At 32.6% G+C, this 25,384-nt stretch overlaps 1 protein-coding gene across 1 annotated transcript; it reads left to right on the top strand.

The window, feature by feature from the left end:
- The first annotated feature begins 18,600 nt into the window (after window positions 1-18,600).
- Window positions 18,601-25,163, top strand: LOC128235591 (uncharacterized). The gene is made up of 6 exons (XM_052950401.1): window positions 18,601-18,842; window positions 19,638-19,919; window positions 23,092-23,234; window positions 23,869-24,055; window positions 24,262-24,582; window positions 24,955-25,163. The coding sequence occupies exons 1-6, from the start codon at window positions 18,773-18,775 to the stop codon at window positions 25,161-25,163; spliced, it is 1,212 nt and encodes a 403-aa protein (XP_052806361.1). The 5' UTR covers window positions 18,601-18,772.
- The last annotated feature ends 221 nt before the right edge of the window (window positions 25,164-25,384 follow it).

Here is a 25,384-nt window from a genome sequence, read left to right as displayed (position 1 = left end):
TTTGTCCCGAGGAATTTGATGAAATGTTTTCATATAAAATGAAACAATATAGCTATGGTAAAACAATCTGGGAAGAAAACAGATCCGTCAGTTTTGTGTTCAAATGAGTGAGGAGATGCAAATGTTTTTGTTCAACTGAAGGCTACAGTGATTCGAAATCCGTTAAAAACAGCTTTGAATGGGATTCTTAGTACTATTCAAAACTGTGAAAGTTCAAAATGTAATTTGACGATACAAAAAGGTAATTTTAAAACATTTGTATAAGAAAGTGCAATAACGTCATCGGAAATGTAATGTCTGTCATTCAATTGTAATATAAGGCGTTATCCTGTCATTTTATTTCAGGCGTAAATGTGCTAAGTAGGCATCGACATAATTATATCATTAAGATTACAAGTTCATATGTTTACCTGAATAAATTGGTGCGTCTTGAACCTCGAAGTTGTTTCAATTGGTGAGAAACTTTATGTGTTCTTTTTATGAAAAAATGGCTTTCATTTCCATTTCCATGAGAAAAAATAATCTGTATTTGAAATGTTGTTGTTGGATGTTTTTGCTTTTATAAATGTTTCAGGGCCACCGGATCTGTCGAAGTATTCGCCTCTCCCCTGATATGCAAGTTACATAACAGAACATGTCGGTCTTAACAAACTTGTTAACAGATAGAAAGTGCATTGTGAGCATGAATATTAATTTTTGCATATCACACTGCAATTCCGATGCAAGTTCATTTCGGTGAAATTACGCACGTGTACATGTTTATACGACCGGCGCCAAGTGAAATCCAATTATGCACCGATCACTTACAAGAATGGGACGCCAATTTCAAGCAACATCGACTTATCCGGAAAATATAGTGTCATACTGTGCTGAATACAGAAAACTGTCCTTCAACTATATTTAAAGATATTGAGTGATAAAGAACTAAACAGGTAGCGCACACACATAGTTTTACAGTCGGTGATTTGAATTCTAAACTTATTCAAAGAATATCTAAATCGAACCAATCATTAACATTTTCATTTGATTTTATACATTATGTTCTTAAAAATTCAACTTCATAAGCGAGGTGGTCGAGATAAAGACAGTTGCTCTTATAATTACATCCTTAATTTGAATAGATAACTGAATGTAATCAACTAGCATAAGGAGTTAAAAGGTCAAACATAAAATCACATTTTCTTTTTTCTGGAATAAATATAAAATGGAGATAGGAGTTTTACAATCACTCGCTGTTTATTCATTTAGAAGAAACATCTTCATTTTATTATTTTTGAAAACAACAACACTCCATTCAAAGAAAATAATAACCTACGCCATGCAAAACCGATTGATAATTGTCTTTTCGCATGCTATCATAAAAAACTCCAAACGACTGAGCAGTCACGCAAAGCCTCAAATAGTTCTTATAAAAGACACCTCGGGTCCGCTTTTAAATTGTGTCTTATAAATAACGAGGTAAGTTGTTGACTCCATGCGGGATCTTCGGCAAAGAAAGCCATATAGTAACGTATACAATAGCGTTTATACCCAAAGGACTTTTTGGCAGTGAGTTAAGGACAAACATGCAAAAACGATATCGTTAAACTGATAAGATTTCTTCTGATCTGTGTTAAATTTATACAGTCTATTGAGCACACAGTAAGCACGGACTATGTGCAATTAATATTACATTAGTGGAGACTTGTATTGACAAAATGAAATAACAATTCCTTGGACAGCTATGCCGCTTGCCAAATGCGTATCTCGCTTAAACAGTTTTAGGCTGGTGAAATTCATTAATTATGACCAACAAAGCCTTGGATTCATATCTGAAATAAATAGACTCTTACAGAAGTATAATCTCATAAACTATATAAGCGATGATATAGATACTATGGTACACTCCCGTTAAAAGCATGTTGGAAGACCATAATGAACGAACATGTAATCCCTGTTGAGAAACGGCGACAGTTGATGTCTTTGTGCTCACGTGAGGATGTTGGAGAGTTAATGTCGGAACTTTTTTTGCGACAATAAACCAGCATATCTTTGGTTGCTGGCTTAAAAAAGGTAATACTATTGGTTTCATCTGTAAACAAATGATACATATAGACAATTTAGCTGTCCATCGAGTTTGCTTCTGTAGTGCTAATGATGCGAAACGGCATTTGATGTAGAGATATGTTACCACCAACTCTGACACTCTATTAGATTATGCTAGTTTCATTTCATACAGAGCAACAAACTGATCGGATTTGCTGTTGACTGCCTCATAAGAAACACATCTGCATATCTTGTGAACCTCATTTACAACTTGTTCGTATAGATTTCTGAGCAATTTTATAAACCCAGACACGCTGGCATATCATAACTGATATATAGTTATGACAGTTTATATATATTAGTTATCTGTAGCAATAATATGATGTTCATTCGATACACATTTATCTAGATATATCGTTTTCGTATCTAGAAGGTGCATGCAATGTGGATATTGTCTTCAAGTGTGTATATATATATATAATTGGTATCTTAATTGTGCGTTATGTTTACTTATACAGTTAAGTAACTATTGATAAAGCAACACGAAAAAGACACAGGCCTGGTAATTCCATTTTTGTGAAATTCCAATATATGTACTCGCAAATGAAATACGTAAGTGTGTATGTTGTTTAAATATATCTTTAATTGCATACTGTCATATCGTAAATGTGTATGTTGTATATTTATAAACTCCTAGTTTTGCTCTTCATCACGTCGACAAGTTTTTATTATCAAAATATGGCAAATTTAACACTTATTCATCGTTATTGTAAGATAGACCCCATTTTAGACGATAAAATCAAGTAACCGATATAAAAACACAATATGGTCACAATTGTTTATACATATGATCATTCAGGCAGTACACATACTTCATTTCACTATGACTTCCCATAGCTTTAGAGAAGCCTATGTTTATTCGTAATTAAAATATCTTCTAAAATCTTCGTCATGAAGTTTTTGAATAGATATATAATGGTTGGCCACTAATTTAACCGTACACGTTCATAAACGTATGTTTGTATAATATTTTTTTTATTATCATAAGTTGGGGTTACTTCAATTTAACTAGCTAACTTCCTGCAATTTTGAACAATTTTTGTATTAAGAGAGCATTCCATGAACATGAATAATAACATGGTAATTTTAATATTTGACAGCTTTTTTAATAAACAAGCAGTCTTAAACCCTGGCGTTACATATGCGTGTGTGCTCAAATTTGGTAATACAATTACAATTCTTGACAACTTATGTTCGTCCCGGACGTAAACGGTTTAATTTACTACTACAACAGTTAAAAGAAGTTCGGTATTGAAATGAAATTTCACAAGAAATGGTTGTTGATATTGATCGACGAAACTGTCATTATATGTGCTAATAAATATAGCAGATTACTGACGGTTGTCGCTCCTGAAAGTGAGCATTAAAAACCTCTTTTTCCGGCGCTTTCTTTCGACTTTCAGATAAAACCACACACTGGACAGCAATCATAACGATGATTAGCACCGCTAGGCAGTCGCAAATGACTAACATGGGGAGCCACTGGATTCAGTAGTGTTGTTTTCAGTAATAAGTCTACGAACGATTTACCATTTATGGATATGTTACGTTTAACAATGCGACACCTATTCTGGACGAGCGATCCATTGGATGCATAATAAAGTACTGAGTTGCCGATGAAAACTGCATTCAAGTACAAACCAATTATGACTTTCTTTGTGAGTGGAGTTATAGTGATCAGTTGTGTATAGTAGCTCGTTTATTTCTAGTTATTTTAAATCCAATACTCGCACAACCACACACAAATTATGAATTATGTCCCCTCAATTGTATATTTGCATATTTCAAACAAACTGATTAAATGTATTATTGCTATGTAAACATATTATCTTGTATTTAAAACAAAGCACATTTATGACTCATTGATATATGTCGGTAAACTTGTCAGCTTGAGAACCAGTTTATGACATAAGCATCTTCCCCTTGTTCATTTAAACTAGATCAAAGAATTGAATGTGAGGCGTTCCTCAAGCAGTTATGAAATAGGGACTTAGTGACATTAATGCTGTAATTACTTGAAAGAATTCACTTACACGGAAATAATGTTGTATTTATATTTTTCGGATACTGTGATGTTTGGAGACGCAGAATATTCATTATTTTAGGGTGTGCAGTTAAATATTAGATGAAGGAAAACATCTTATAATAAAGTTGGATGAGGAAACCTTTTTGAAAAGAAGAGGAATATAATGTCCGCCTGCTTTAATTTTAAACATCACAAAGAAACTACTATTACTGCCATTTCAAATACGGTTTAATCAATCTTTTATCGGTAAAACTATTTTGCTGCGTGTGTGTTTGTTCATGTGTATGTGGTAATCGTAGGTTACCTGTCGTTTGCATTGTGCCCGGGGTTTGAATTAATCATATTTTATTCAACATATCTATATATCTATATATACATATAATACACGTTGAATATAATTTAAGTATTTGCATTAATATATGCCCGGGATTAAATAAGATATCTTGACTAGTTTTTGTTGTGCTAGTCAAAAACAGTGTTCGTTTAATTAAAAAGAAAGCACAATTTTATTCACATAATAAATCGAGCGTTCACCAACAGGTTTTAATGCCCTTTTAAAAAGCCTGGTTTTCATTTAACAAATCAGCTGAACACTGAACACTACTATCTTAGGCTGGCACTGGCGGTAGTGGACATTGGACAATTGTAAATGTACAGTTTAAATCTACCCATATGTGTTGTTATGAGCTTACACACGTTTAAGAGAAAAATGGAGTAGTAGTAATATCATTTCAGACAGGCACTGACTGTGATGTGTATGGATTTTTTTGTTTCATTCTTTTGACAACTACTACTTCTACTACACTTATTTATATTTTGCTAGATTGGTGTATGTGTGGCTTGTTATTTAAAGTTATATAGTAAATGCTTTTTTTTCTTTATATACTGTTTTTTACTGAAAGTAGTAATCATGCGAAAAATGAACCTGTATCGTAATAAACTAAAGCTATGGATACGTTCCAGTCAACAGTTTATGGATTTAATTTTATTCATGAACCAAGTACGTATGAAATTAAATGCATATCCGATCTTAACCCATGCGAATAATTTAAAACGACATCCATCAAATTTTTGATATATTCTTTAATTTATAATAATTTGCGGATTTTAAATAAAAATGGTGTATCGACAGTTTAGCAAGACATTTATTAAATTTAAAGTTGGATGTTTCCAGGCAATAGTCGTACTAGGGATATTTCTTGTGATCGGAAATATGTGTTTGATCTTATCTGCACGTGTGTCTTACAACAAGAACGATGTAAGTCTTAATACTAACATATTTTACTTAAACGATTATGGAAGGCAGTCTACATAACTGTTTTTTATTTTTTGATTGAATAAGTTTTGTTTGATTTAATTCTCAAATCATTTTCAAAATTTTTAATCATAAAGGGCATCCATTTTGGGGACACCTGGCACACCCGGCGCTTACAAGTAAAGTGTTCTGTCTGGTAAAAATACGTAAACAATGCAAAAGAATGACATATTCAAACTAAAACTAAACAAAAAGCTCCCATAACTTGCAGACTAAATTTACGTCTTAAAGGCTATGGTAAATAAAGGACCTTTCACAAGATATGATATTATACACAATTTTATTCAACAAGTGCAGAAAATATAATAGTAAGCGAGTCTCTGGCGAGCTTAGTAACATATATCCTGGACGAGTATAATAAAAACATAAACTTTATGCATGTGTGCTTATATTATAAACGAATTTCAATAAGGTTATTCCAAAACGAAACAAACCACAATAAGAGACCGTTAATAGCATGTGAATGTTCACAGTCTGATGAGTTCGTCAACATGGCAAAGGGTTTCAAGATTTAATTAAATGATACAGTAATACAGGTACAGTTTATCGTAAAGCGGTATTAGTGTACAAACTACAACATATAGAGTCCAATGACCAGGAGGAATTAACTTTTGAGAGAAATATAGAAAAGAGTTATCTGATAATATATATATGACAATTTAAAGAACATGAACTTGGAAAACTAGTTGACTAATAAGGTATCAATATCCTAATTATCTGCAAGCATATAACAATGCTGATATATTGGAGTTGGAAATTTGTAGAAATGCAATGATAAATCAGTTTTTAGTTATATTATCTATACAACATCTATGTTTACTTCAGCAAACCGAAGCTCTAAAAACGAATGAAGGAGGTACAACTTTTCACCGAGCGTATTTGCTTCATATGCACATTTATTCAGCTATTTTGACAGAAAGGGATGAAGTATGCCAACCAAAAACTGCATCGGATAGTTCTATACTATTCAATAATAAGTTAAGAAACCATACTCTTACTACAATCACAGAACCGACAGTCGATTACTTCAACAATATTGCTTTAATTGGATGGATTGGCAGTACGATCTTGCAAAGGCCATTCAATTACAAGTGTTGTTTTCTAAAAAGGAATGGAGGCGGTGAATGGAATATTTCACAAGAGGCAGACCTAGCTGTATGGAAAACAAAACTGAGGGCAGCAAGACTTAATTGTCGAACTCACTTTAATCCATCGAATTTAAAAGGCATAACCGTAACACATCCTAACACAGCTTGCCCTGTACAGAAGAAACAGTATATACACGTAGAAACACCAGCAAATGATCCAAAAACGCACACGCAACTTGCCATTTGCTCAAAGATTGCTTACAATGAACTAAATGCCAGTCACTTGTTGGAATGGATTGAAATACACAAACTATTAGGAGCGGATCTTATTGTTGTTTACACTTTCAATCTTAACGAAAAGGCTTTAGCCGTATTGAAATTTTATGAGCAGACAGGGCTCGTTCAAATACTCAGCTTTGATATACCAGAAAAAGGTAAGTACTTCTGAAAAATTGCAAACTATCTATGGATCTAACATTCCTATGTTAGATATAGTATTACCACTAAAGTCATCTATCACTACCGCTTCCACTACTACTACTACTACTACTTCTACTTCTACTTCTACTACTACTACTAATACTACTTTTACTACTACTTCTACTACTACTTCTACTATTACTACCACTACTACTTCTACAATTACTACTACTACTACTACTACTGCTACTGCTACTGCTACTGCTACTGCTGCTGCTACTACTACTTCTACTACTACTACTACTACTACTACTACTACTACTACTACTTCTACTACTACTTCTACTACTACTACTACTACTACTACTACTACTACTACTACTACTACTACTACTACTACTACTACTACTACTACTACTACTACTACTACTACTACTACTACTACTACTACTACTACTACTACTACTACTACTACTACTACTACTACTACTACTACTACTACTACTACTACTACTACTACTACTACTACTACTACTACTACTACTACTGCTGCTGCTACTACTTCTACTACTACTACTACTACTACTACTACTACTACTACTACTACTACTACTACTACTACTACTACTACTACTACTACTACTACTACTATTAATGCTATTCTTTTTTTATCATTACTTGTGCTACCATTAATAGTATCTGGATTAAAGAGTATTACAGCTATTCGAACAATTACAACTAGTCTATATAAGCAAATTAGAAAAAAAGATTTCTTTCTTCTATATATAAATATGTCTAATTGAACACGTACTGTACTCAATATTTACATATCATTACAGAATTGATAAAGCGCACAACTGGTGATAAGATCTCGCAGGGTTTTGCTGATGAACAGGTAATACTCGTTTCAAAATCAAAAATGAATAATATTGTTTAAACACGTAGACTATTAAAGGCATATAGTATAGGTTGTTTCTAAAAGGTGTTATTTTAATGAATTATCATGTTTGACTTTAATGATGCATTCAATCCGAAAACGGAACATTACTTAAGGATTAAAATTCGACATGTTGTATTTCATTGGGGTATGGTATGCAATGGGGCTGTTCAAAATGAGTGGAGTCCGAAGGACTCCGCCAACATTTTGAACTGCGCTATTGCATACCATACCCCAATGAAATGCAATATGTCGAATTTTAATACTTATATTTACATTTATTTATATCTACATTTCTGCTAAAATAAATTGATTATTCAATAGCATTTTCTCTTTATTCTTACTCTCGTCATTCTCAACGGTGGGTAAATTAGAACAGCTATCGTAACCTAATTTTATACGACAATGAATGCACAGATAAAATAGTTGCTTATCTATAAGTTTATTTTCTATTTTTTCAAGGTCAAGAATATTATAAATACGTATTATTGCATAAAATGTGAGTTTTCGGTCCGTTATCGTGGTGTATTAAAACGCAAAAACCCGGGCGTTATCGGTAGAAAACGTGCTTTATTCAGTAATTTTTTACATATGCGCTTTCAGGGCCCGCATCATAACAATGAAGGCTGAGCGACCTGGTTTCTGACCGAAAGTTGGTCAACGATGCAAACTTTTGCAAAAAAACATATTTTAGAATATATAATGTAACTGCATACAAATCCCAAAACATGAAATAAACCATATATAACTTACATATTTTCTGCTGAGTTGTCTTTTCCTGGCAAGCTGATGTGTTTACTAAATAGTTTTTTCTGCAGTTGTTTTGACTATTAAAAGCACTAAATTTTGTCTAAAACGACTAACTCCTCCGAACTTTAGTTATTTTTGTCGATTTTATTCAGAACATCCGACTGATATGGACATGATTCCATTACGTCGTATGCAATGAACAAAGAAATTTCAAATATTTTTTTCTCTGATGCTGAAGATGCTGTACATTTTATCAAGAACATGTTTACAAAATTTTCAGGCTTAAATTAGTTATCAAAACAAATACTGGTTAAAGTAGGACTGTATAGGTAATAAGTTGATTACCCAATAGGTATTGTGTGTAAATAATCCCAGTAATCAAGTCAATTTTCGAAAAAAACAACACTTTCAAAACAAATGAACACTGCAAAAAATGGCGTCGAAACAAAATGCAGCTGTCGAGTTATGTTGCAGCCCGAATCGAGCTTAATGTAAAACTTTTTCAATGACATCACTCATGACGTCATACAAGCACTCGTTAAAGAGTTTGTTTTGAACTAACTGTTTTTGCATTTTCGTGACATTTAACAGCATTTTTAAACACAAACGTTTCTTCAACTGTTCCATCCATCATGAAATTATCTACATTAAAATCAATCAAATTATCGTTGCTTATTTTGTTTTAACATCTTTACTGCAGATTACAGTTTTGCATGTTGCCAACAATTTCACTACGATTTCATTGAAAAAAAATAGAAAACAGAAATAAAGTGCAATTGATAAACAACAACCATCGTTGTCGAGGAATGAAGTGTGAATGTAAATATTTGGCAATATGTACACATGTATTGAACAATATAATGGACATAACCATACCCTCTTTCTTCCAATTAAGTCCCTATTTATAAACATTTATTTATTCAGTTAAATGAGATGACCGTAGGGAACTTAATGTATGTTACTAGTATTTATTAGCTTTATTAGTTGTCGAATCCCTTTGAGTGAGGAGACCGCAGGGAAATTTATGCTTAGTACTTGTGTTTATCAGTTTTATAAGTTTTTCAATCCCTTTGAATATATGAGATATACGTTTCAGTTACATTCATCAATGATATTTTGCATTTTCTGTTTGAAATGTTAAACATGAACATGGGCCAGATGACTTATCACAAACTCAGTCAACTGAATACAGGTGATAGAACAGGCTTCTATGTAATAGGTTGTGTACCGAATTCCCTTTTTAAATCCGAATCCTGCGTTTAACAAAAACGTATTTATCTATGAATATTTAAAGTGGCTTTTGAAAAACTTACAATTTAGGTGTTTCTGCAGAAGGCATACAACTACATTGCCTAAAATTTAAGTATAGGGAAACAACAATTTAATAACTTTTTCTTTTGAAATTACACTTGAAAGTGTTTTTGTTGTTTTTCTTTTTTTGCAACATGATGTATGAATTCCTAATATGATCGCATATTTCAGCCTAATGCAGGGGTGGCAACACATATTTATAATTTCAGAGTAGATTAATTTGATTATTCTAACATATCATGCTTTTGAAATAAATCAAATCAAGTCAAAACCTCAAAAGAAAATTTCCGTTAAACATTTTAATGATGTTTGAAAATTATTATTATTTTATTTTGAATAATTAATTCAAAATGAGTGATGCGTATGGTATAGCGTAATACTTAAGCGGTTAGAAAGCTTGAATAAAATTCAGTTGTGTTTGTTTTTCAGATTCCTTTGTTTGATAGCCAAAACCGCCTCGCTGGATATAAATACCATGCTCTGCTCGATACTGACGAGTTCCTAATTCCAAACACATCTGATTTAAAAAAATGCAATTAAAGTTTATATGGTGAGTATAGAGTTTCAAAATAGACCTAGATAAAGAGCTATAAAGGCAAACATGTTCTTTATATTATGTCTTAGTAAATACTCTAAAAATGACCCATTGTGAAAAGAGTTAAAGGTCATTTTCTACATCTGACTTCTCTTGCAATACCGCTCAATATCGGACTTTAAATGATAAGACGATGACATTTAAATTATGATATAAATGAATAATTGGTGTCAGTTATACAGGAAAGTATATTTATATGCAAGTTGTTAACGTTTTTATTTTCTAAATGCCACCTACACTAAGATGGCTCAAACCTAAGGGATACAACAACATAAACTTGGGTATCATTGATTCTATTCTAATGGCGGCATAAAGGATAACATTATTCCTTTATACATTGAGTGTCTTAAATGAAATCATTGTATAAATACCGATTTTCCTTTACACTTCTACGCACATGGTTCAAATATCACTTTCTATGAGTCAATTTCTCACCACTGTGCGCAAAAGTGTTTAACATTTTTTCCACAGTTTTGTATGATCACAGTTTATTTTAAACAAAAGTTATAAATTGTGGACGTCTTGGCCAAGGTGTAAATATAACTTTAGCAGACTAAATGTTTGAGACCATTGACTAAAGCATATATATTGTATAGACTGTTTACAATATACTTTGGCTACGGATTTGTTGCAGAACCATGCTATGCTACTGACATCAGCGTGTTTTGTTTACATAATTATATATCGCTTACGCATACGGTTACAGAAATTAAGAACGTTTCTATGGTTCTTTATATCTTTTATGTTTTAAGTAAAGGGACAACCAAAACAAAAGCATAGCGTTCCTTGCATATGTATTAGTAAGAGGTACAAGATATAATGTACAGACTACAATTCACAGACAAATATCGTTTGTTTTTGGTTCAAGATAAACAGCTGAAGATACACCCGAAGTTGGCTGGTTTCAAATTCCAAACAAAAATACATCCCTTGGAAGGAATCTAATTCTTCGAGTTCCCTTTTGATAAAGCGTTTCTTAAATTCAACACCGACGTTTGTGGACAGAGCGAAAAAGTTATATTTACCAAGTCGGGTTATCGTTGATAAGATTATGTCACATTCTTTACACACGAAGCCGGGCTTTGAACAGTAAGCTTGTCTTATTTGTCCTCTGTATTATTATGTTGAAAATGAATATATGGTTTGGTTTATTCAGAAATACATTTAGACATACTGTCCATGTGTATACATTTGAGAACATAAATATATTTAAGTTGTCAAGTGATCAATGCCATATTTATAATATACAGAACATATATGACATCGCGTAAAATACAAAACTAATAACTATTGTATACATGTAAAATCAATACATGACAATATATGACAGCGAGTGATCAGTGTGAAATAACGTTTATATAGGCTATCACTAGTCATAATAATAATGATACTTGTTTCTTAAACTAAATGCATAATTAATATATATATATATAAGAATCGGCGTTGTTTTATATGTTTTCCAAATCGTCAGTCAAGCAATTATTAAAATGACCGGTTTGAAAAAGTTGAAAGATACTCATTTTGATATTTTTAAGGAAATTTGCAGACCCCAATGAAATTGCCGTGCATCACTTTCGTGGATGTCCTAAGGAGTGGTTGAATGGAAAACAACTAAGAATGATGAGCCTTCTTGATATGCAACTTCTGTCTGTTTCAACTTTAAGCGACACGCAGATTCCGCTATTGTTGACCTTGCAAAAGCGGTAGACAATGTGATACAACAGCAGAAAGAAATCATTGGATTGTGAGCGAAAAGTATTGAAAATACATGTACGTTAAAGAACGTTTAAGTGAACAAATTCTGTGTGAGCTGTTCATATTTGTTAACTAAATTGCCGTTGGAATTAAATAGTGTTAGTTTAAACAAATCGGTAGCAAAGTCAGTTTCCTTTTTGATAATTTTAACTCATGACAATAGAGCATTATAAAATGCTAGGTGAAGTAAAGAAACAGAACATCTGAAATCAACATACTTTTGCTTTATTGCTTGTACATAATGTTTACCTTTAATGTTTGTTTTTGTTAAAGTATACAATGGCGTATATCAAAGACAAGAATTTGGTCAACTTGACCTAACATAAACCGGTTTACCAAGTTGTAATGTGACTTTGATCCTTTCATGTTTGCAAAGAAAGGTAGCAGCAGTTCAATAATTAGAAGAGAATACAAAATTTAAACATTCCTCAAACAAATTGCTATCAAGTGTCGACACTCGCCTATATCGCACTCTCTTTCTACACTGATTTGGATCAAACAGGATTTTTTAAATCCATTATTGATTGGAATTCAACGATCGTTCGAGAATGACAAGTGATATAAAGCATCAATTTCATCTACAGTACGAAGAACGCAATAGTGTAACGTTGGTGCATGTAACCACACTTCTGAGAGCTTAATTCTGGCTTTTGTTAGAGATTTGAGTGTGTTACATGAGGAAAGATCCAACCTTTCTGTCAACTGTATTAAACGCAGTTCCAACGTGTGCAGGCTCCGAAATGTATTTAGATTTTGTGACACAAATTGGAAATTGTTGCTGAGCTCTCCATTAATAAAGACATACAATAACGTATTAAAAAAGTTCTTGAAAGCCAGATCAATATCAGATTAGCTTCAATTAAAAAATCATTGTGCCAATGCATGCAAGCGATTTGATCCTAGTCGTGTTCCTGAACAGTTGGTTAATGAAAATCCATGTGTTTGTCAGATACCAACATTTCAAAGTTATTTTCGACTCTACTTTCGTTCGATTCTTCGTATACGTTCAGTGTTAAGTCTCTTGATTTTTGCACATCTAAAATCCTTATGCGGTCGCAATCCTTTATTTGATCGTATTTTATTTTTATTCGTGAAAGTTTATCGTGTGCTCTGCTCGCTATGCATCACAAGCCACAGAAGAACCAAACATCTCTAATAAAACATTATGTGTCCCTTTTACTCAAGGTAATCACAAAGTCTTTTCAAGAGATCGTCACCGTTGTTCTTAAGTAACAAATACAAGCAACACAACAATTCTTATCAACCTTATTATCGTTAAAATACATCTCGAACTGTTCACAGTTTTGTATGACATTACGAACCCCTTTTAAATCTTCTTTTTTCAGCGGAATTCGAATCACTGTAGCCGTAGGTTGGACTAAAGCACTTTGCAACTTCCCACTCATTGGAACACCAAGCTGACGCATTGGTATTCTTCCAAGATGGTTTACCATATCTATGATGTTTCATTATATATGAAAACGTTTCGTCACATAACTTATTGGGACACTGCTTTGGTGGCACATCATGGTATTAACAATCAACCTTTCGATAGGGGCATAAGCCTATGTTCCACAAGGAACAACGTATTTCCAACTGCAGCTTGAGTATTGTGCACTTTCGCTTAATCTGTGTTTTTTTCTTGATTGCTTTTATTTTTGTGTCGTCTCTAAAGTATTTCAGGACATCTTTTTTTTAGGGAACTATTGCATATCTTGTAAGTGTCATAACAAAAAGACATTTGATACAGTTTTGTGATTTAACATCTTCAAACATTGCTACACAGGTTAACAATTTTATTCAATAAACTCAATGATTTTACAATAGCGTTTGATTGGCTTTATATTTTAACGATTTACGAGTACTTCCGTATTCATTTAAAACTTTAAGTACCTTAAAAAGCTCCCCTCCTCATTGTGCTATTCATGTTAGAATAAAAAACTAAGATTTTGAGATCGAGTTTCCCTTTTTTCACTACGCTGATGAAATCTCATTATTTGACACAAAGCGTAAATGATGTTTGTGATGAAATGCTCTATCGTTAATGTCACTTGATAATGAAGGTTCATCCTGTTTACAAATGTATTGAATAGGTTCAAGTGGCATCTACACGTTCTTATCATTCAAGGCACTTTCTTCCTACTTAAAAGAATTGTCAGATTAAATCGTTAATATTTATCACATACAAACTGCAATCATATAAAGAAAGCAGAAACCCTTTATTTCAAAAGTGACGTTTATTAATGTGCATAGCCTTCGTAAAGCTTTAAGAGGTCATAATAAATACGGCTCAGTTATCATAACCCAATTTCATATACTATTCAATTTCATGGTGGCCGTTTTTCAATTGGTATTCGTACAGCGATTGCTTACATTTAAAAGTTATTATCTTGATCATATCAGTGCACCATCAACTGAACGATTTTAAAATGTACTAAACGAAACAAACGAAATATCAAACTCTTATACGACCAAAGTTGTGCAACGAAGCAGTTTCAATTAAGTTTTGCTGACTCTTCTTTAAGGGGGTATTTTAATATTTATTAATAACAATATTGTTTATGCACAAAACAATTGTAATTACTGCATTGTGCCCGTGAGTCTACACTTATTGCTATGTATTTGGCTACTGGACTTTGCTTTAGGATACCACTGTTTGACCGTAAAAATACTGTTAGTTATATCAAAGTAATGGAAACATAAATAGTTCAAGTGTGACCTTGAAAACCAAGAGACATTTATTAAATAATTTGTTGTGCATCTTCGTAATAATATTTAACACTGCATAATACAACAGGACTATTTTCTAGCTCAATTGCTTATAGCTTAAAGAAAGACGGTGTAGTCTGTTCGTGGTAAAATCCATTGAAGCTTTCCATTATGATAGGCAGGCGCGAATATACATCAACGCAAATAACGCAGCTTAGTACGCATACTTTCACCTAATATTTGAAGAAAAATATGTAACAAAAGCAAGGGGTAATGATGTAAGTGTGACTTAAATGAAAGAAACATAACAGCACATCAGTATAAGGAGAGGTTTCCTAAAATAACTTTATAAGTAAAAAATACTTACATTATTTACGGGAGAAATGAAGGTATTCCTTATCATTCCCTGGATACATTGAAAATACCAGATATACCAAAAGCTATCATTCAATTGTCATTTGATATTATGTTAAGCTTAATCAATAACAAATATTTTTATTTTAATATACGATGGAAAACAAATACAGCTCATTAACACCAAATATAAAAAGTTTATTCAAGCCAAATTGAAAATTAGAATAAATAGAGTGGGACAGAGGTGACATGGAAAGGGGTTTAGAAGGAAAAACATAGAGGGAAGTACAAATGTGCGATAGGGAGAGAGGTCAGTAATGAGATAAAAAAATATAGTGAAGAAGGGGAAAGGGGTGATGAAGAATGGCAGCAGAATATATGAAAGCTGTGAAAAATGAGCAAAAAAGAGGTGCGGAGTAGGGTAGAGGTCAGTGATGAGATGAAGAAAAAGACTGAGGCAGTTTGATGATCATAAAAAGGGTCAGAAAAACATTTGGGAAAGAGAGAGCAGTGAAAAAAGAGGAATTTATGGAGAGGTCAGTGGTGAAATGAAAGGACAAGAATGGCGATTGGAAAAGAGAGGAAAAGAGAGAGGTGATGCGAGGTGTGATGGGTCAAGGGTAAATAATTACATTATTGTTTTGAAATAACTGTTTGTAAAAAATAGTTTCCGTTTTTTTAAATTATAAAAGTCGTCGTCAAACATATATTTACATTCGCACCTGAATTACCTCACGACACAATATGCGTTCATTTTGCATGATTCGGTGACTTTTTGTGACTTCTGTAGACGGGCTTTCGCAAGATTGACCTGGGCCATAAACGAAAAACGAAAATCTGTTTGGAACCCATTAAATTTTACATACTTTTTACTTTCTGTTTTTCAAGTATTTGTTTTATTTTTCATTTCATTTTTGCGGCTCATGTGACACAGTACACTTATATGTAGCGGTCTAATGTAAACTTGGATGTCATACTATGGTTTCACTCTTTGTGTTAAGTTTCGGAAGTAGCAGGCCAAAGAGGGCTTTCTAGTTCATGATAAATTGTCGTAATGGCTGTGAAGAGCGTATGGTCACGTTTGGTATATCCTGATCGATGTAACTGTCAATTTTTAAGCAGGAAAGTTCATTATATATTTTTCATTTTAAAAGTTTAAAATAGCGTTTGTCTGGAACGTTCGACAAGACCATGTTACGTTGATACAAAGCTACGGGACATCAGAGAATAACGGTGGATACACTGCATATTTAGGAAGCATACAGTGTTCACCACCGAGTAAAATTTTAGTTACGTTGAAATGTTAAAAACAACGTCAAAAATGAAACCCGACTTGTAAATTGCATGAATTGAATGAAATGTTCAAAAACGATGTCAAAATGTCGTTTCAAAGGAGGAGATTATACCATTGTTATTGCTATCATATGTTCAGTAACGATAAGGATTTATGAAATTTATAAAATCTACCGTTGAAAACTATTTGTTTCGTTTAAGCCATTGTTTAGTATTGTAAGCGGTCAATATTATATTTTGTCCAATAAAAGGAAGTTGTTCAATACATTCCTTTCAGTAAATCAGCAGTTAGCCGTTCTTGACTATTATCTGTGAGGCGTTTGATATAAACAGTGGCTGACCCCGGTACTACACGATATAACTACCTGTGAAGTTACACAATTTAATGTAGATCACTAAATGCCTTCGACAGTTAATCATCATCAAATAGTATTGTGTTCAATAAGAATGTTTTTTTTCATATTTTTGAATGGTATTAACATTTAATATATTATATTTACATTTGTTTTGTATTGTTTAAAATTAATACACAACGAATGCACGTATAACCAGTATCTGCACTTCATTTATTTAAGAAGCATACATATTATTTTGCGCTCAGCTTTAACGGTTTAACTTATAATGCCTTTTCATGGACATCAGCTTCCAAACACACGGTTTCAATCTTCTTATCAGGAATTAATATTTTCCATAAATTTATTACTAGTTAGTAGTCAGAGGTTTATCACATAAAATGTATGTTTGTTATACATATGTATGTATTAATTTTGAATAAGAGTATCACTTTAAGTCTGGCTTTGTTGACAAAGTTCTATGTATGAGATCCACTTACACTCTCTAGTGCAATACGACAAGTTGATTCTAAAAAGCAGTAAAACATTTATAACTTTGATTTATACAAGCGTATATGCGGAACAAGGAGTTAAGATTGCAATTGAGAAATTACTTCAATAGGTTTGTGATATAATGGCCTGGTTTCTATTGAATATGACATGCAGATGATATTCCTCTGGCTAGAGTTAATAAAGTATTTGTTTTCCGACAATCCCATAAATAATAGTTTAAAGGAAATTAAATGACTACCTTCCAACACTTAAAACATGTGGGTAAGATAACACCCAAAACACTCATCATTTGTCGCGTGCTTGAGCTCAACCTCGCCACAATCTAAGTGGAGATCAGGCACCGAAATCACTAGAACAAATGTCAATCAACTAAAAATTCCAGACAAAGGGTACGGACTGCAGTAATTAACCTTGTATCTAAAGCATACGTACTGCCATATCCTTTCTTGCACAAAAACACACGCACGGCAGAGATATCTCCTGTATGTAAAACGTACGCTCTGTAGTAATCTTCCTTGCATATCAACGCACGCACGTCATTAGCTGTTGTTTTGGTGTAATTTCCTGACAATGTTGTTAAATGTATCAAGGCAATTTTTATGACATAAATTTGTTTTTATAAAATAAATGATAAAAACAATTAGAAAATAAAGGCAAAACTAATTATATTATGCTTTTCGTTAAATAATGGAGTTTTATCAGTAAATAACAATAGTAAAAAGTATCAATTCGATACTATCACTGCAAATTTAGGAGTGAAAATATCAACTTTAAAACAAATTACAGACGAAAGCGACTGCTCGAACTTAAAAACGATGTGATATCATTGAGAATTTGTCAACATTGAAAAGCGCTGCTTTGGTTGAACTCAACAAACATGAGAACAAACTTTTATATTTATTGAAATACTAATACTATCAGAGAGAATGGGATTGAGAAGCTTTCAAGAAGCTTAATTAATTGATTAATCAACATGTTTATTTTTTTCATTCCTAAATATAATCATATCAAAAGCCGACAACTTCCTTTTAATTTGTAGATGAATCAAACTCATACTTAAAATCCACTCTTCATCCTTTTCATTTCAAGTGTCTTTAGAAGCATGAAAAAGAGACCTTCCTTATTTCTTAATGGCAGTGAAAACTCGGGAATAACTTATTCGTATCCTGATTTGTGTATTTAGTTGCAAGAAAAAAGAAACCTTCCTTATATCTTAAGGCCTGTGAAAAATGGAGGATAACATATGCATAACCTGATTTAATATCACAGTCAAATTCATAGCAGAAAAGATGGATTATATTTTTTTCATTTGTAAAATTGTTTATATTCTATTGTGTCTACCAAGTCATCAAAGCCAAAGTAAGACACTTTATTTAATGACGTTTACACATAGCAATAACATCAAACATAAAAATGGGATGAACATTTTAGGTCGCATTTTTTCATTGTTTTCCTCTTCATGAGGCGCTTGACGAGGGCATATTGTATTTATATCAGACTGTAGAAACCTTTACCATGAGTACCACAACAATCCGGAATGGATATAATAGTGCTGACGTCAGAGGAAACGATTGCGTCATTTCTTGCTTCGAATACAAAAAGACTAGCGGCGTTCATCTCGTGATATGATAATAAGCTTATAGATACTTTCAACATACTTGATATGACGCTTAAAAGTGACTATTAGAAGAGCCCAATTTAATTTAAAAAAGCAACACCCTGATGATTGTACATTCAATTGTATACATTATTGCATACATTATCTTTATCAAGTGCTTTTGGACAAAATAAAATAATTCTTTGCTCAATATAAAAAACGAGCAAATTTTTAGGTCATAAAAAAGATGAATTCGCAATATGATTTGTTTTTAGACAGGGGCGTGTTATATTTCTCTCAGAACAGATACCGTTGTATGTATAAAGACAATACGAAGATTGATGGTAACAGATAACCAATTGCTTTATGTGTGACCATGCTAAAATGCTGACATAATATTAAATACTATAAAAAGTGCGTGGTATTTGTTTTATGTTATTACGAATCTATAAAAAATGATCCTGAAATAAAGTCCATTTATAGCATTATTAGGAAGAGTAGATTATCTTGATTATTGCAACATACATTTGTTATCAATGGTCAATTTGATTTTGCAGAATGTGGCACCTTACGGGTCTTAGATACCGACGACATCAATCAAGGTGAAGATGTGAGACTAGAATTCTCAATTATCCAAAGTTATAGCACAAGTTTGGTCCGATGGTGGAAATATGATAACAACATAGACACTACCTTACCTCGTTACTCTATTGACGTTCAAACTGACCGGGTCATGTTGACAATACGTAACTTCACAGTCGGGGATAACGGTGAATATGGAGTGAATTTAAAAGAGACACAGTGCTCACCACCGAACAAAATTTTACTTACGGTTAAAGGTAATCTAAAACTAAACTGTAATAACATTTGATTTTCCTATTATCTGCGTTGAAAATGCATGGTTTAATTTATGCTTAAGTTTCCTTTAAAAGAAGAAATTAAGCCATTTCATATCCTATTATCATATATCTTTTTTGCTGATGAGAATTGCTTAATTATATGTTTCTTCTTAATCTTATAAGTATAATGATGTTTAGGCTACCATAAGATCAGTAAAGAAAATGATATATGTTATGCTTTTCGATGAAGTATGGAGTTTTATAAATGAAAGAAATATTATTTCCACAGCAAACTAAGAAGTTAAGATATCAACCATAAGATCTACATTCCAAATTAAATGTAGTTTCTTCCCCTTCATGAAAACCAAACAAATCATTTTTAGACCAGTTAATGTTGCCCAAAATGTTATATTTAAAAAGGTTGCGTTAAGATATGATTGAAAATAAAGATATTAGGACAATTGTTATCCTGTTTTTTCAAACGGTTTCTCGAACTGTAAGCTAAATACTCGATCATTTACTTTCATACTATACAAAATACAGACGAAAAGACAGTTCGAACATAAATTCGATGTTACATTATCTATCAAGCTACTGTACGACTTCCCTGAAATTCACACAACAATAAACTGGGTTTTTTATTCCGCCCACGCCTAATGATTTCCAGAATAATCTGGAAAACGACCCGTCTTCTAGGGAATCAGTGAGGGGTGATTCAATACGATAATACCATGAAACATACGCTTAAGCTTGGAAAACTGTTTTAAATCCAATGTCATATCACATTTGTTTTCGTTCCACGTTCGACCCTTCTAATTTGTAGGCAGGTAATGGCGAACAGTGTAATTTGATCATGTTTTCACGCGCCGTTCAATTTAAAAACACTTTCGTGTAGTGACTAATTATTTAGAACATGGATGCGTTAATAAAAAATCATTGATAAATATTCATTTAATGTTTGCACTTAACACCAGTAAATAATGAACTATAACAAAAAACTCTTAAAGAACAGAAAAAGAGAACGGAAATAGAAATAACAGCTACTTCATCTGTGATCAAAACTTTGCGTGAGGGTCGTCCCACAGGTAGCGGCGTAGCAAACACTTTTTCAAAAAGGGGGTATTTTGAACTATTTATATTAAAGTGCCACTAAAACTCTGAAAATAAGCTTAAAATATTTCTTGTTTTTATTTCAGTGTAAGATCGTATTTAATTTATGGTTATAAGACAACTCTATGACTCATAAGAAATATAATAAGATCCGACACTGAAATCAACAACTGTCCTCTATATATAAGGACAGATGACAGTAGGACAGTAGAACAGCATCATTAATATTTATATTGATTATGGTGTCAATGATATCATACAGGATTACACCATCTTTTGACAACCCATCTGAACAATATACCGTTAAAAAGAACTTTTTTTCTTTTAGCAACTGTTAAGTATGTTAGTGGCCAGCATTATAGTTTGTCCAATAATAAGGCAGTATTCCTGCAGAGAGTAAATCGTCAGTCAGCCTTTATTGACTTTAATCATGTGAAGCGGTGATGATAAACAGTTGCTGGCCCAGTAAGTCGGTAGTTCACACAATATTATGTAGACCACTAAAACTTAAAGATTGTAAGTTTGTAATTACTTTAAATAAATGGATATGTGACAACGTTGCATCAAACCAGTTACAGTTGTAAGTACATACTAACAGTCTACAACTATTACTAAAACTGTAAAGGTAAGTCATTAAAAACGCGTTTAAACGAGCTAGTTCTTAGGACGTGTTGTTTTTTTCATTCTTGTTGTTTATTCGGTTAACCTATCGTTCCCCGTTTAAGCGACTTACTCTTTATTAGTTGGTGAAACGAAACAGGTTGTCCTTCATTCGAGTTTTGAGTCGTGGATGAGTAATTGAGTCGATATTATGTAATAAAAAGGCATCCAATGAGATAAACGACTTTATAAATTGTTCTTTACAAATGTCTTAGTTGGTTAAATTGAAATGATAAGTTGACAATGATTGAATTATTTTGAAACATTGGGATGGGAGTATTTTTCAAAATATTCGAATATCACTTTGATCAGCGTTTAACGTGCTATGATTATTTGATGAATCCCCAATATATTGGCCATTCTCATCAAACGTGAAGCAGAACAGAGTGTATGATTTTTTGTGACGTCATGATTCTTTGACATTGCCGTATGAAGAGCGTATTTGCCATTAGTTACACACATTTATTTAGACATAAAAAAGTCGACTTGTTGTGCAATTCACCTTTACTGCGGTTCATGAATCATCATATAACTCGAAGAGCTTGAAACCTTATCATAAAACAATACAAACATATTTTTCTGAACTCATTTATGGGAGTAGTCTTTAATTATTTGTAACTTTATTTATTTAACAATCATCTGTTTTTCGTAACAACAACGCCATATTGGCTGTCTTGCATGACTGACAATGAAAGATTTTCTTGAAGAAAAACAAAAACAAACAAAGAAAAACGATATAATCTTAAATTCGGTAAAGTAAATTTTAATGCAAAACATACTTCAGTGACAATTTATTTCAGCAAAATAAACGAAGTAGAAAACAAAAACTGACATAATAATTATAATATTCGTGTCCATATTGCTTCAGTTTCTCACGCGTACATATTAAAACGGTAAGGGCGAATAAAGTTCGTTGGGATCTTGTCAGTAAACAGAAATCATTTCAACCATTTTAATTGTTATTTTTTATTCTGTAGTAAGCTTGAACGTTTAAAAAATACAAATAAACAATATCCATTACGTATTAAACTGTCACTGTATAAGTATGCTGCGGAAGACAAGAATACAATTGACATTTGTATTGATATATACAATATTATGTGTACTTTAATACAATTTCGTTATCATAGTTAACGCTTTCTTCTTGGCAGCGCCTGTCTTTAACATTATGAAAAGTAATACTAAGCTTAACATGAGCTTTGCCCAATGGAGGTACGTATCTGTTCGAAATGAAGAGAAACACATTTCTGCTTCTGTAGTATTTTCTGAATGAAAGCAAAAGTTCCATTTTTGACCAAGATACCACATTTTTCCACCATAGGTGTAATAACAAAACAAGCATACATGTACTTGAAGCATAAGTTGGTGGCTAGTACGTTGTGAAATCTTATTTACATTTCAGAGTCGAAGAAACTTACCATAATTCCCCAATTCCCTGACAACGTTACCATCCCAGAGTTGGATTGTGCACATTGCCTGGTTGGAACAGTTGGCGCCTATAACAACGTAGAATGTATTGTGTCTGGAATCAGCCGGAAAAATATGGTAACTACTTTCAAATCTCGTAATATTAATTCAATCACTTGTTTATGTTAAGCCACTAGCCTTGAAAGAAAATGCATACATATGTCCTCCAAACACATTGTAGGATAGGCGCAAAAAAAGGTATGAAAGAATAGAATCGGTTTAATTATCATATTAAATCCTTACTTTATTGATACTGTGTCTCTTAAATCAAGTATGCTTTCGTTGTTTAATGTAATATTGCTCTGTTAAAAATCGGATCCAAACTAATTGGAACGTAAATGAACTAAATATAGTTGATTGTGTTTAAGAAAAGACAGTTAACATGTGTAAAACAAATAGCTGTCAGCAATAACACCGTTCAGGCGGTAAGTAAGTAATTAGGTAACTTGACCTTCTTATTATGTTTTGCTGTCAGCTACCATCAAAGTCTAAACCTTTCAACATGGACCAGGAACGCCTTCCGATAATATTTTGACTCTCGATGACACTTTTCTTTACTGTTTCTTCTATTGTTATCTATACTTTGTTTCATTGCATTGTTAATACGCAAATGTAATGTTTATAATTAGAAAATGCTACATAAATGCATAAGAGTCTGAAGAAACTAGCTCTACCATTAATTTTATTAGAGTTTAATATGTACTTGTTGAAGAACATGGAGTTAAAGCTGACGAGAAATGGTCTAGATGTTCCCAATGTGACTGCGGAAGCTTTCCCCTTTTATCGAGCATTTTATGCATACATGCCGAGTGAAGAAGATACAGATCATACCGTTACTTGCGAGGCCACTGGAGATGGCCAACAGCCGGTTGCAGTATCAATCACTCTTATTATTCTGCGTACGTTCTATTAATTTAATCATATTGTATAAAATGAAGATTCATTAACATTGTATGATAAAACAACAACAGAGAAATTAAAACAGTACAACGTAACCTTTTAAAAGAACATGATTCTTGCAGTAAATCCTGGCATAATCATAGTCAAACAAAAAAGAGAAAATAAACAATTACTTAATTATTGAAGTTAATATTTTGATTTACAGGGAAACCATCGAGTCCTACAATTTTATTATCGGGCTCAGTTAAAGAAGGAGAGAATCCACGTATAACTTGCCAATCCTTAAATGCCAGACCAGAGCCAAGACTCTACTTCATGTACAATTCAACAACTTACAATACAAACAACAGCTTTTCCAAAATGAGACGCGATGGAACCGTTGATGCTAAAACAATCCTAGGAAACCCTTTCAGCCGTTATGACAACACTAGGAGTTTAAATTGTTGCGTTGAGTTTAAAGAGTATGGCATAAATGAATCTAGAATGAAAACGAAATGTTCGACTTCTGCCGGTATTGATGTTTTATGTAAGTATATCTCAGTTTAAGTAGTTCTTTATGTAAAACTTATTTAAACGACATGCTTGATCAAAACTACACCAATAAGGGCAATATTGATTCACCCATATTCAAAACAGAGAGTAATGCTTGTATATTATATATCAATAATGATAATATTATTCAGTGAAAAGAATGAACAGTATGTTCATATTTCAGATGTTCAAAACACTGTGACATACGTACCTATTTATTGAGAATGCGATATTTTTTAGAAGTATACTTGTCATTCCTCCCTTGCACCAATGTTGGCGTGTAGTTTAATAACTGAATTGCATGTATATGCCACCAAAGGAATTAATTCAATTCTGGTCACTTATATTAATTTTATTTTTCGCCCAGTTCCAGCGAAGTTTCTACAGCTCGAAGAAAAGAGAACAAACGATGCAGAAGGTCATACCAGTATCATGTTGCAGTGTAAAAGCGACGTATCTAATCCAATTAGTAAAATAAGATGGAACATTACGTCAACTTTTCAATATGAATCATCCCAGGAAAATGAAAAGGTTGAACAACTGTCTGGTCATGTAATGACTGAGGTAACATATTGAGTATCTTTTCCATATTTTTGTACACGAAAAAGTAACTTGTGGTTAGATAAACACGGCACATTCAATCAATTGTTAGAATAATATATTTTTAACAGATCGTTTAAAGTGATTATAAAATAAATAACACTCATGATTTCTAATACACAAAATTATGTGTGTTTTATGGGATAACCTGCGACAAGAAGAAAAGAGCAGTTAAACTTATTCTAAATAAGGGGGGT

The sequence above is a fragment of the Mya arenaria genome, chromosome 5 (assembly GCF_026914265.1).
Source record: "Mya arenaria isolate MELC-2E11 chromosome 5, ASM2691426v1".
Lineage (NCBI taxonomy): Eukaryota > Metazoa > Mollusca > Bivalvia > Myida > Myidae > Mya > Mya arenaria.
The sequence above is the reverse complement of the archived record's forward strand: the minus strand, read 5'-3'. Positions and strand labels throughout refer to the sequence as shown.